We start from the raw sequence: 12,665 nt of genomic DNA on the forward strand, positions 1-12,665 counted from the left end.
TTCTGACGATTCATGCTACCCATCGAGATGTGCTACTTACTGGTGCATGTGCAGACTCATTTTTCTTCTGCTTACCACCCCCATAAATCTATGCATCCTTGCTGTGGATACTTGTAGGAAACTTTGACAGGTCATGAAAGATGAATATTTGATGATAATTTTTACTTTTCACACCGTTTTAAAAATAAAAACAGTACATTATACTGTACTCTTAACTTCGAATTTTATTATAATTTTATTTCATATAATAATATCATTTTTACTTGTTATATCAAATGTGATAATTGCTAGTTCATTTAAAATATCCAAATATGCTCCCCATACACTTACCCTGATTAAAATGAAATAACGATGTTATAATATTGTGAGATTTACACCATTATGGAAACAATAGAGAATGAATCAACATTATCTATGATCGATTTGCGTTTGGGTAGCATTTTTCGACAAGGCAGCAGAAATCGTCTGAACACCGGTACAGCCCAGAGCCATAGAGAGAAACGGCTCTGGTACAGCCGAGTGTTTTTCCTCCTCTGGGTGGAAACGTGTCATATGGCTTCTCATATTTGTCGTGTTGCCGAAATATTTTAGTTTTATTCTACAAAGCTTACAACTAGTGTGGCTCTTGTCCAGCTCCTTTCCCCCTTCAACTTCATAGAAGCCAAAATATTTCCACACGTCAGCTTTTAACGAGGAGGGTGTTTGGATTTCGCGCTCAGCCATAGCGTCTCTGTTATGTGCGCACGCCACAGACAGACGGTCCGGGCACTGCACTTCCGCGCTTCAGAGTTCCGTCTTTTGCGTTCCGTCAATATTACGTCTTATAAATAGGCTACATATCTAAAAAAAAAAAAAAAAATTTTTTTTTTTGAAAATCGATTTTTGACATTTGTGAATCGATTCAGAATCGTCCACGTCCGCATCGCGATGCATCTAAGAATCGATTTTTTCCCCCACCCCTAATGACGAGGCCATACCTCTGGTCGTATGGGCCTTGATACCTATAGGGCAAACTTGACCCGCTGCGGTATAAGCCATAGAAATAGCATCCACTATCCATCTAGACAGTCTTTGCTTAGTGACTGGATCCCCCTTGGATCTACCACCAAAGCAGACAAAACGCTGTTCTGATTGTTTAAAAGACGCAGAACGCTCCCGATAGATTCTCAGCGCTCAGACAGGGCAGAGAAGATTAACCTCTCCATCCTCTGCAGAAGGAGGGAGGGCTGATAATGTCACCACCTGTGCTCTGAACAGTGTTGAGAGCACTTTAGGAACGTAACCATGTCTGGGCTTGAGGATGACTCTGGAGTCATCTGGACCCAACTCCAAACATGCAGGGCTCACAGAGAGTGCCTGCAGATCTCCCACTCGCTTCATAGATGCCAACGCCATAAGGAGAGCGGTCTTCAGCAAGAGGGTTTTTAGATCAACCGATTGGAGCGGTTCGAAAGGCGGACCTTTCAGAGCCCCCAGGACCGTGGAGAGGTCCCAAGGCGGCACAGACGGAGGCCTGGAGGGGTTCATTCTCCTCGCACCTTTCAGGAATCTTACGACCAGGTCGTTTCTTCCCAGTGACTGGCCAGCTGTCAGAACATGATGTGCTGCTATGGTGGCCACATACACTTTGAGCGTGGACGGGGAGCAACCCGCGTCCAGCAGCTCCTGTAAGAATGAGCGAACCACAGATATCTCACATGACTCTGGGTCAGCCTGATTTTTCGAGCACCAGCTGGAAAAACCTGACCATTTTGAAGCATACAGGCGCCGAGTCGACGGGGCCCTGGCTTCAGATATAGTGCTTAAAACCTTCTCAGGAAGGTCCTTGGGTACCCGTTGAGGGGCCAAACATGGAGGGCCCATAAATCGGGTCTCGGATGCCACAATGTCCCATTCGCCTGTGTGAGGAGGTCTTTCCTCAGTGGGACAGGCCATGGGATTGTGTCCGATAACTGAACCAGATCCGGGAACCACGGTCTGGTTTTCCAGAGAGGGGCCAGCAGAAGGACTGGGCATCCGCTCTCTCTGACCCGTTTGATGACTTGTGGAATCATCGAGACGGGGGGAAAGGCATAAAGGGGACGGTTGTGCCAGACATGGGCCAGCTCGTCCATGTTCTTCGAGAAGAACAATTTGCAGTGGGTGTTGATTCTCGAGGCGAAAAGGTCGATTTCGGCCTCGCCAAACACCTTCCATATCAGACTGACCGTCTGTGGGTTCAGGGACCACTCGCCGAGGGGAGTGTTGCCCCGTGAAGCATATCCGCGCCCACATTCTGGACGCCCGGGATATGCGCTGCTCTCAGAGAGCTCAGGTTGGTTTGTGCCCATATAAAGGAGGTCTCTCGCCATCGCATGCAGGTTCCCTGACCTGATGCCCCCCTGGCGATTCATGTAGTCCCCCATTGACGTGTTGTCTGTGTGGACTAAGACGTGGTGACCTCTGAGGTTCGACAGAAATGCCTTCAGGGTCAACCCAACTGCTTTCATCTCCAGACAGTTGATATGTAAGCTCTGCTACGTGCGCGACCAGAGGCCGGATGCAGGCATGCCTTCGTGCAGCGCTCCCCAACCCAGGTTTGACGCATCTGTAAGAACCACTTTCCTCCTGGAAATTGTTTCCATTGTCACCCCCTAGTGGTGCCAGTTCTGAGCCCGCCTTGGAATCAGGGTTCTTAAACAACCGTGATTCACCATAACGCGCAAGCTGCCTGACTGCCATGCATGAGTTGGCACACGCGTTTCAGCCAATGCTGCATCGGGGCGCAAGTGCAGTAATCCCATGCGGAGTACTGGCGATGCTGCTGCCATGAGACCGAGCAGTTTCTGAAATGTCTTCAGTGGCGCGCGCTCACGTAATCTGAAAGTGCCTGCAAGCGCTCGCACCGAGAGCACGCGCTCTTGTGTGAGTGGTGCTGTCATAGCTCTCGAGTCTAAAACTGTGCCCAGAAATATCACGCTCTGGCTGGGGGTTAGTTTGCTTTTTGAAACATTGATTGTGAAACCCATGCATTTTAGATGCCCGAGAATCAAATCCCTGTGAGCTAATAGCTCGATTCTCGACTGTGCCAGCACCAGCCAGTCGTCGAGATAATTTAACACGCGCACTCCCTTATGTCTCAGAGGAGAAAGTGCTGCATCCACACACTTCGTGAATGTACGGGGTGCCAACGATAGACCGAACGACAGAACGGTGTATTGGTAAGCCCGGCCCTCGAAGGCGAATCTCAAGAATGGCCTGTGACAAGGATTTATTTGAATGTGAAAGTAAGCATCTTTCAGATCCATTGTGACAAACAAATCCCCCGGGCGCACTTGCGCGAGGATATGTTTGATAGTTAACATTTTGAACGGCCGTCTCATGAGAGCTTTGTTAAAATGTCTCAAATCTAGAATGGGTCTGAGACCGCCGTCTTTTTTCGGAATTAGAAAATAGCGGCTGTAAAAAAACATATTTTTTAGCGTGACCTACGTTGCTTCTCACCGAAGTCTCGAGAGCCGCCTGAAACTTTGGGGGTCTGCGAGCGAATTGGAGCGAGTAGCCTCGCTTTATAGTGTTTATAATCCCAACTCGACACATCGGGGATAACTTGCCAGGCTATAACCCGTGTGGCTAGGGCTTGACACACTGATTGGGGCTGGTCGCCTAACGTAGGGGGACCTGATACCCTTATATTGTGATTTTTGCACACATTGAGTGTTGGACTGACTGTACAAGCATTTGCGTGTGGGGAAGTCAGTGTTACACCAGGGGAGGGGCCGCCTAGTGAAGGGGGACCGTGAACCCATATATTGTGATTTGTGCACACATTGAATGTTGGACTGACTGCACAAGCATTTGCGTGTGGGGAAGTCAGTGTTACAACAGGGGAGGGGCCGCCTAGTGAAGGGGGACCGTGAACCCATGTGTTGTGCTTGTGTGCTTTATTTGGGTCGCCGTGAAAACGGCGTTTATTTGCAAAGACGCGTTCACTGCTGCGGGCCTGTTCAAAATAATAAAATACCCAGCCGCCTGAACTGAACAGAAGGCTGTGGGAAGTTTTGCTGGCTTCTTTGAGGGTGGTCCAGCAAGCGCGGGACACACGCTCTCTCTTTCCTTTGCGTGCTAGGACGGCTTTGGCGGGAAGCGCTCGGCTAGCGTTGGGCATCAGCCGCAGGGTGGGGCTGAGAGGCCTGTTTCGTCGGCTTTGCTGGTCGGCGCCAGCTAGCACGATTAGTTCCACTCGAGCTCGAGGTCCGCGACGGCCTGTGTTAGGATCCGAAGCATCTCTGCGTCGGAGTTAGTCCTGCCTCGCTGGGTCCGTCGAAGGAGACGAGGCCCACCACGTGGGGGGGGGGGGGGGGGGGGTGATCTCCCTCGAACAGGACCGGAGATGACTGAGCTGGAGAGAGTGAAGCACGCGGGGACTGCCATGCATTCTTCTTCCTCGGCTGAAGTAGGGCCGGAGAAGGAAGCGCGTTCGAAAGGGAACGAAACAAATTAAAGCAGGTTTATTTTGAAATACATTTCAAATAGCTATTTACGTCCTTTGTAAAAAAAATATATATATATATATATATATATTATAAATGCGGAAGTCACCTAAAGTCAGCTGTAAAGTGTCTTGAGACTTGAAAATTCACCTTGATCAACATATAATTGCATATATTAAAAATAGATTAAAAAAACTCCTCCATGGCTCCACCCGTTATTTCAAGTAGCCTAGCTATGTGGCCTACCTTCATGGCTTTTTTTTTTTTACTAATTAAGGTTACTATAAACCTTCGATGCTTCGTATTGAATCGAGACTGGTTGTTTAAATGGCGATAAATGGTTAACTCTGACCTTTTATTTACTTTCACTTTTTATTTGTGACGCAAACGACGATTACGTCACGTTATGCCGAGTTCACACCGCAAGATTTTCAAGTCACTGTTCTTTTCACACAGCAACAACGTAACATTGTACAGATCAGCTGCTGTTGTTCTGGAAATATTCAGCCGATTGTACACAAAGGTTTATAAGCCTATTATGTCCATTGATGTAACGTTACTTTCGCAGCAGTTTTCAGGACTCACCTTTGTCACTTGATTCGTCATAATACTGATATTACTTCAAAATGATGTACTTATCCCAGACAGATTTTCTCACTTTTTCTTTCATCAATTTGATAAATATATGTTTTTATGTTTTTGAAACCCCATTATACTTGGTCTCCTCAAAAGAATGAAAGATTTCTATCGTTATTTAGCTCATCTTTTTGTTAATTTGTTTTAAATTTGGCAGTTTAGTTTTTTAACTTCACATCAATCATTATTTATCAGACTAAAATAAAGTTTTACAATTGGCAGTGCACAGATTTCTCATATTATTTATGTATTTCTTCGTTCAGATTTTTACATCAAGGCTTTTCAATTAAAGAAAATTTTAGAATAAATGGAGGAATAAAAATACATAAATGTTAGAAGTAATGCAATACTTCAGCCACTCCCTAAAATGATAGAAAAACATCTCTACAAATCTTGATATTTCATAGCAACTGTATTTGAACAATAAAGTAAAAACAACTTTATTTGAACAATAGAGTGAAAACTCAAACAATTTTCAAACAATAACTTAAAAACATTTGCGTTCTCCGAATCTCAGATTATTTAATTGAACAATGATAGCGACGCAAAGTTTGCGACTCCTCGCCAGCATGAATACGTGCGTGTTTAATTAAGTGGCTTTTTTGTGTGAAACTCCTTCCACACTGCGAGCAGCTGAACAGTTTTTCTCCAGTGTGGATTCTTTGGTGACTGGTCAAATTACTCACTGATATAAAGCTCTTCCCGCACTCGAAACACATGTGATCCCGTACAGCATTGTGTACTTTTTGGTGCTGTTTCAAATTGTCCGGTCGTGAAAAACTCTTTTCACACAAAGAGCACTTATGGAGCCTCTCATCCGTATGAACCATCAGGTGTCTTTTTAGAATTGATGACGATGTAAATTTCTTTCCACACTGATCACAATGATAAGGTTTTTCTCCAGAGTGACAATGCATATGATAGCGAAGACCTGACAACTGTATGAAGCTCTTCCCACACTGATGACACGTGTGCGGCTTCTCTCCAGTGTGAATCCTCATGTGTTTGTTCAGGTGGGCTTTCTCTTTGAATCCATATCCACACTGAGCGCATGTGAACGGCCTTTCTTCAGAGTGACTTTTCATATGCTTTTTGAGACCTTCAAGTGTGATGAAGGTCTTGCCGCACTCTACACAAGCATGAGTTTTCACAGAATGGATCTTCTGATGCTTTCTGCAATTGGCCAGCCGTGAAAAACCCTTTCCACACACTGGACACAAGTACGGCCTCTCAACTGCGTGAACTGTCAGGTGTTTGTTGAGATATGATGAGGATCTGAACTCCTTGTCACACTGATCACATCTGAATGGTTTTTCATGACAGCGCATATGACGACTAAGATTCATCTTTTGTGAAAAACTCTTTCCACACTGAAGACATGCGTGAGGTTTTTCTCCAGTGTGGATTCTTATGTGTCTGTTGAGGTTTCCTTTTAGTATGAAACTTTTTCCACAATGAGGACACTTGTGAAGCTTCTCGCCAGTATGAATTAGTTGGTGCTTTTTAAAGCTTCCTTTTAGTGTGAAACTCTTTCCACACTTAGAGCAAGTGAAAGACTTGTTGGTCTTTGTAGTTCTTCTGCTTTGTAATAAATTCTTTTTTGTGGCTTTATCGTGGTTCTTCGCTTCATTCAGCTCTTGTCTTTGCACTTGGACGTCCATTTGGTCTAAAATAAACACATTGGGTATTTAGATTCAGTTAAAAAGATCAAGAGAAAGCAACAGAGATCAAGTACAGGTGAAACTCGAAAAATTAGAATATCGTGCTAAACTAAAATTACATGCAAAGTGAGATATTTCAAGCCTTTATTTGTTATAATTTTGGCTACAGCTTATGAAAACCCCAAATTCTCAGAAAATTTGAATTTTGTGAAAAGGTTCAGTATTGCTCATAGTGTCACACTCTAATCAGCTAATTAATCCAAAACAACTGCAAAGGGTTCCTGAGCCTTTAAATGGTCTCTCAGTCTGGTTCAGTAGAATTCCCAATCATGGGGAAGACCATCATTGACACCCTCCACAAAGAGGGAAAGCCTCAAAAGGTAATTGCAAAGGAAGTTGGATGTTCTCAAAGTGCTGTATCAAAGCACATTAATAGAAAGTTAAGTGGAATGGAAAAGTGTGAAAGAAAAAGGTGCACAAGCAGCAGGGATGACTGCAGCCTGGAGAGGATTGTGTGGAATGTGTGGGGGAGCTTCACAAGGACTGGACTGAGGCTGGAGCCACAACACACAGACGAATCCTGGACATGGGCTTCAAATGTCGTATTCCTCTTGTCAAGCCATTCCTGAAAAACAAACGTCAGAAGCGTCTTACCTGGGCTAAAGAAAAAAAGAACTGATGAGAGCAAATTTTGCATCTCATTTGGAAACCAAGGTCCCAGAGTCTGGAGGAAGAATGGAGAGGCACACAGTCCAAGATACTTGAAGTCCAGTGTGAAGTTTCCCCAGTCTGTGTTGTTTTGGGGAGCCATGTCATCGGCTGGTGTTGGTCCTCTGTGCTTTATTAAGCCCAGAGTCAACGCAGCCGTCTACCGGGACATTTTAGAGCACTTCATGCTTCCTTCCGCAGACAAGCTTTATGGAGATGCTGACTTCATTTTCCAGCAGGACTTGGCACCTGCCCACACTGCCAAAAGTACCAAAACCTGGTTCAATGACCATGGGATTACTGTGCTTGATTGGCCAGCAAACTCGCCTGACCTTAACCCTATAGAGAATCTATGGGCCATTGCCAAGAGAGAGATGAGAGACATGAGACCGAACAATGTAGAAGAGCTGAAGGCCACTATTGAAGCATCCTGGTCTTCCATAATACCTCAGCAGTGCCACAGGCTGATAGCATCCATGCCACGCCGCATTGAGGCAGTAATTCATGCAAAAGGGGGCCAAAACCAAGTACTGAGTACATATGCATGATTATACTTTTCAGAGGGCCGACATTTCTGTATTTAAAATCCTTTTTTTTTTATTGATCTGAGATATTGAATTTGGGGTTTTCATAAGCTGTAAGCCATAATCATCAAAATTATAACAAATAAAGGCTTGAAATATCTCACTTTGCATGTAATGAGTCTATATAAAATATTAGTTTCACCTTTTAAGTTGAATTACTGAAATAAATGAACTTTTGCACGATATTCAAATTTTTCGAGTTTAACCTGTATTTGTTTTTGAGCATCACGTATAAGGTCTGCCATTCCCTTAATACAATCAAATCTGGATATCAACTGCGATACAACGGTAACCTGTGAATCAGACAGGACAACATCATCAATACTGTAAACTTAAACTGCCCAGAATTTTCCATTAGAGGCATGACTTTTCATTTTAGAGCATCACTAATCATTCGGATGTATTATCTGTATTTAATCATTCCTATATGCATTGAATGAAACATTTGCTCACTGCTCTGTTTTTAACTCGCACCTTGGACTTGTTCAGTATGCTAGCAATTTCAATATATATTTTTGATATACCTCTGTGGTCTGGTCATTCAGTCAGTGTGTGGACAGATCAGCATCTGCTGGAGTCTGTGGCTTCTGCTAGTGTGAAATAATGTGTGTCTAAAAGCACCAGATCTGGCAAAATCAAAATATGGAAGAAACACAGTATTTTATTAGGTTATTATACATGATTAGTAGCATTTGTATGTTTACTTGTCTTGGATAAATGCATGTGCAAAATAATAATAATTACTATTATTTTATTTATATTAAAATTATTGTATGATCCACATTTGTGTTCCAAAAAGTTTTAATATAAAATTATGCAATATAAACTGCATAAAGTTAGTCCACAATTGTAAAGCAGAACAGTTTAAAATCATTGGATGATAAAGATAAATATAGATAGTAAAGAAAAACAAAACCTTCATATAAAAGTGTAAACAGGTCAGAATGTTCAGCTGGAAAATGTTACTCTCATTTATTTTTCCAGTAAATATAAGAGACTCTTTAAAATCCCATAACTGTTATCTACTATTCTTGTAGGGGGAAAAATGTGCAAATCTGGTTGTTAAACAACGAATATTTTATTAAAATGCATATTTTAATGAAGCTTCGGCTTCATCCCGCTCCTTTTCGAACATATTTAAATTACTGTTATAATACTTTATAGATATTATTTTTTTTCGTATGTTGCAACATACTTATTGTATGTTTATATTTTATTTTAATTATATATTTTTGTTGTTCGAAATTAAACATTTAAAAAAAATATTTTAGTCTTTGCTAAGTTTTTGCGCAGCAGTTATTTGCTTACATTATGATAAACGTTTGCGAAATGGAAAAATTCGCATGACTTTAAATTCATAATATTAACAAAATATAGAGTAAAATATAAGTTATGCTGTGTGAAAAGCCTCTCTCAAAGCATAAAACACAGTTACTGGTCCGTATATCAGAACATGACGTGAAAAGGAGACTAGCGGGCTTTGGACAAATTGGCACGTGATACTGTGAAATTCACCAACCGAGCAGAAATGTACCTGCATTTGGCGTCTCGGTTTTCTGTGAATCAAACATCACCATCATATCTCTGTCCGCCATCTGTCGACGCTCCACAATTCAAGCTCAGCCTCGACATCAGCGACATGACCATTTTCAGCTTGAACTGATCCAGAGTCCTGAACTGGTCAAACTCTCAGCACTGCACTCGCCTCTCGCCTCTCGCGCTCGTTTCGCGGCGCGGCTACACGCATCGCCCCGCCCACAACTACTCTCATTGGCTCGGTCATCTTTCTTCACTCATGTGCTCGTAGTTTGTGTAGTCTCTGGTAAGTAGGCTATCATAGACTGTGTTCAGTAAATGGAATGATAAGCAAAATTCGTTTATGTGCCTTAATAATCACGGCAAAATTATGATTAGTTCACGAATCTGATTTTGCTATTGGGTCTCTAAAAAGTCTCGATATCTTCATCAAATACAATGACAGACTTTTTTTTCTGGAATGTAGTGGTATAAAAAGTCGGATATTAGCCTATGCTGTGGAATGCAGTGAAAATAAAAATATATATTTGTCATTCCAGAGTCATTTGTTTGTTTTGCCCCGTTCTGCAGCAGCGTAACACAAATATTTAACCTGACAGATACTGTAGTTCATGAAAATTGCCAGCAGGTGTAGACAAAATCCAACTTTTCAAGATCCATCTCTACAACATTTTTTGCCGACTAAAGGTTAAAATATTTCGACATTTAATCTGTTTACTGTCATAGTGATTGCACCACAAAATATTCAGCTATAGAGCATCTTACAAAGCTTGTGACCAATATTAGCAGATTTTGAGATTATCTCAATCAAACAGTCTATTCCAAATGAATGCCTTTTAATCTCATATTTTTGATATGTCTATGGCATAATTTCCGTTTTTTATTTCATGATTATGACTAGTAAGCATGTCAAAATTATGATTTACCAGAGCATGATATTTTTCTTATTTGGCAGAAATGGGCTCCCATAGTTTTGTTCTAGGTCTTTATTAAATTAAATGAAACTCACTGGTTTGCATTTCAGGCATCTAAGAACATCTAAGAAATTTTTAAACTCCTTCTGCAAAATTCTCCATATTGTTAAAAAACAAAATCTAAAAGATGAGAAAAATGTAGACTCTGCTTAGCTTCTTATAGATACAGTCCATATTTAGAGTAAAGAAACATCTAAACAATCCAAGATATTTGAAATGTCTGACCTTTTCAACAGCATTGGTTGTTTCAATATGTACTTGATAGAAATTGAAAAAATACAGAATTATTAGCTCTAAAATGATTTTAGGCTAATTGCCCTGACTAGTATTCTGAGCAAATGTATAGAAGGTGTGCTTGCATATCTCACACTTCTTGAAGACAGATAGCCAGCCGCCAGTTTATAGAACAAAGGGGAACCGAGGACACAAAATGAACATTATTGAATATGGTCACTAAACACCTTCAAGTAATGCTTCAGTTCAGCTTTTAATTCCATTAAGATTAATATTTTATAACAGTACCTTGCTGACATGGATAAAAATGTAACCGTATGGATTATGGATTGTTTTAAATCAAATAGGTCACAGAGAGTTTTGCTTAAATATTATATGTCTGATGAAATGATTATAAATGCAGGAGTGCCAAAGGATGTGTTTTATACCTGTTTTTGTTTGTGTGAATACCAATGAAAGTTATATTCATGATAACTTTAATCTGATCAAATATGTTGATGATATGGCTTTTGATGGATTAATAGGAAATTACAGCTCTAAAGAGGAATTTCTGTGCTTTTATTGGGTCACAATGATATTTTATTGCAGGACAGTGCTTTATTAATTAATGAAAGTAAAATGTCCCCAATCATGGGGAAAACTGACAGACATGCCAGCCTACATTAAGGACCTTCCCCTTAACAACACTACAAACTCATTCTCTGTCAGTGTTATAGGGTCCCAGTTCTTTACTAAGTTACACACATTATTCATTGACACATTATCAAATCTACTATAAAACTGATTCAGTTCATTTGCAGAAATTATTCAATCCGAAGGAAAACCTTTTTATTCACATCTCTGCTAATCATAATATTAAAGGGTGAAAAATGAAAAGGAAAAAAAAATCAATTACTCACCTTCATGTTGTTCCAAACCCGTAACACTTTTGTTCATTTTCAAAACACAAAAGCAGATATTTTAATAAAATCTGAGAGATTTCTGTCCCTCCACTGACCGACAGTTCACAAAACTACCACTTAAACTTTACTTTCGTCAAATGAATCCATATTGAATTGAGCGGTCTAGTCCAAACTTTCTGAAGAGATGCGATCGCTTTATATGATAAAAAGATATATTTATATAATGGTGAACAGATTAAGTTAAGATACAATAATAGGCTATTAGTTGTTTTTTCTACAAGTTACTATAATATTAACATCATAGCCTACTGCTGGTCTAAATATTGGACTGTATTGGTGTTTATATATATTTTTTTATTTTGTTATAAGTTTTCTATTTTGTCATGTTCATCTACATGTTCTTAGAGGGAAGAAAATCGTATTTAACTAAACAACCTATAATAAATACACTCCCCCAAAAAAGTGAAAACAGCTTTACAAATCTTGTGAGATTTTTAAAGCTATCCTATTTGAACAACTTTAACATTTGCTTTTATTAGATCTTTTTATTTCTTATTCTTGTTTAGCTCATCTTTTCAGTTGTTTTTTACTTTATATGAATCATTTATTTTAATAATATGCAAGATTTCTCATAGTTTGACAATCATGTTTTTCTCTTCACTTCTAGTCTTTAGGTTGTTTGTTGCAGCTTTAATTCAAGAATACGTAACAATATCCTACATTATCTGAACGTCAGATTATTTGAGCGACTGCAGATGTTTGAGACCTCATGTGTGAGATTCAGATTCCTCTCCACTGTGCATTTATGATGTGGCTTTAGTAGTTTTTTTGTGAGTGAAACTCTTTCTATACTCAAAACAAATATTATGTTTACAAGCCATATACAGTAGACTAATTTAAGGCTATATTCCATCAATTCATCCATCCATCCACCAACTTGCATGGTATCTATCTGAAA

General features: G+C 40.5%; 1 protein-coding gene across 3 annotated transcripts; it reads right to left on the bottom strand.

Annotated features, from left to right (window-relative positions):
- Positions 1-5,501: 5,501 nt before the first annotated feature.
- LOC143715335 (uncharacterized) lies at positions 5,502-9,775 on the bottom strand. Of its 3 annotated transcripts, none has more exons than XM_077207064.1 (3): positions 9,596-9,775; positions 8,586-8,687; positions 5,502-6,774 (listed from the first exon to the last, which is right to left on the bottom strand). In XM_077207064.1, exon 3 carries the CDS (start codon positions 6,767-6,769, stop codon positions 5,627-5,629), a length of 1,143 nt encoding a protein of 380 aa, XP_077063179.1. In that variant the 5' UTR covers positions 6,770-6,774; positions 8,586-8,687; positions 9,596-9,775; the 3' UTR covers positions 5,502-5,626. The 3 variants fall into 3 exon arrangements, with proteins under 3 accessions (XP_077063179.1, XP_077063178.1, XP_077063177.1); XM_077207063.1 differs by having other exon boundaries at positions 8,586-8,672; positions 9,596-9,767; XM_077207062.1 differs by lacking the exon at positions 8,586-8,687 and having other exon boundaries at positions 9,596-9,767.
- Positions 9,776-12,665: the final 2,890 nt, after the last annotated feature.

Source organism: Siphateles boraxobius, unplaced genomic scaffold (genome assembly GCF_051911475.1).
Source record: "Siphateles boraxobius isolate OS27281-9 unplaced genomic scaffold, OSU_SipBor_1 6, whole genome shotgun sequence".
In the NCBI taxonomy this organism is placed as follows: Eukaryota; Metazoa; Chordata; class Actinopteri; order Cypriniformes; family Leuciscidae; genus Siphateles; species Siphateles boraxobius.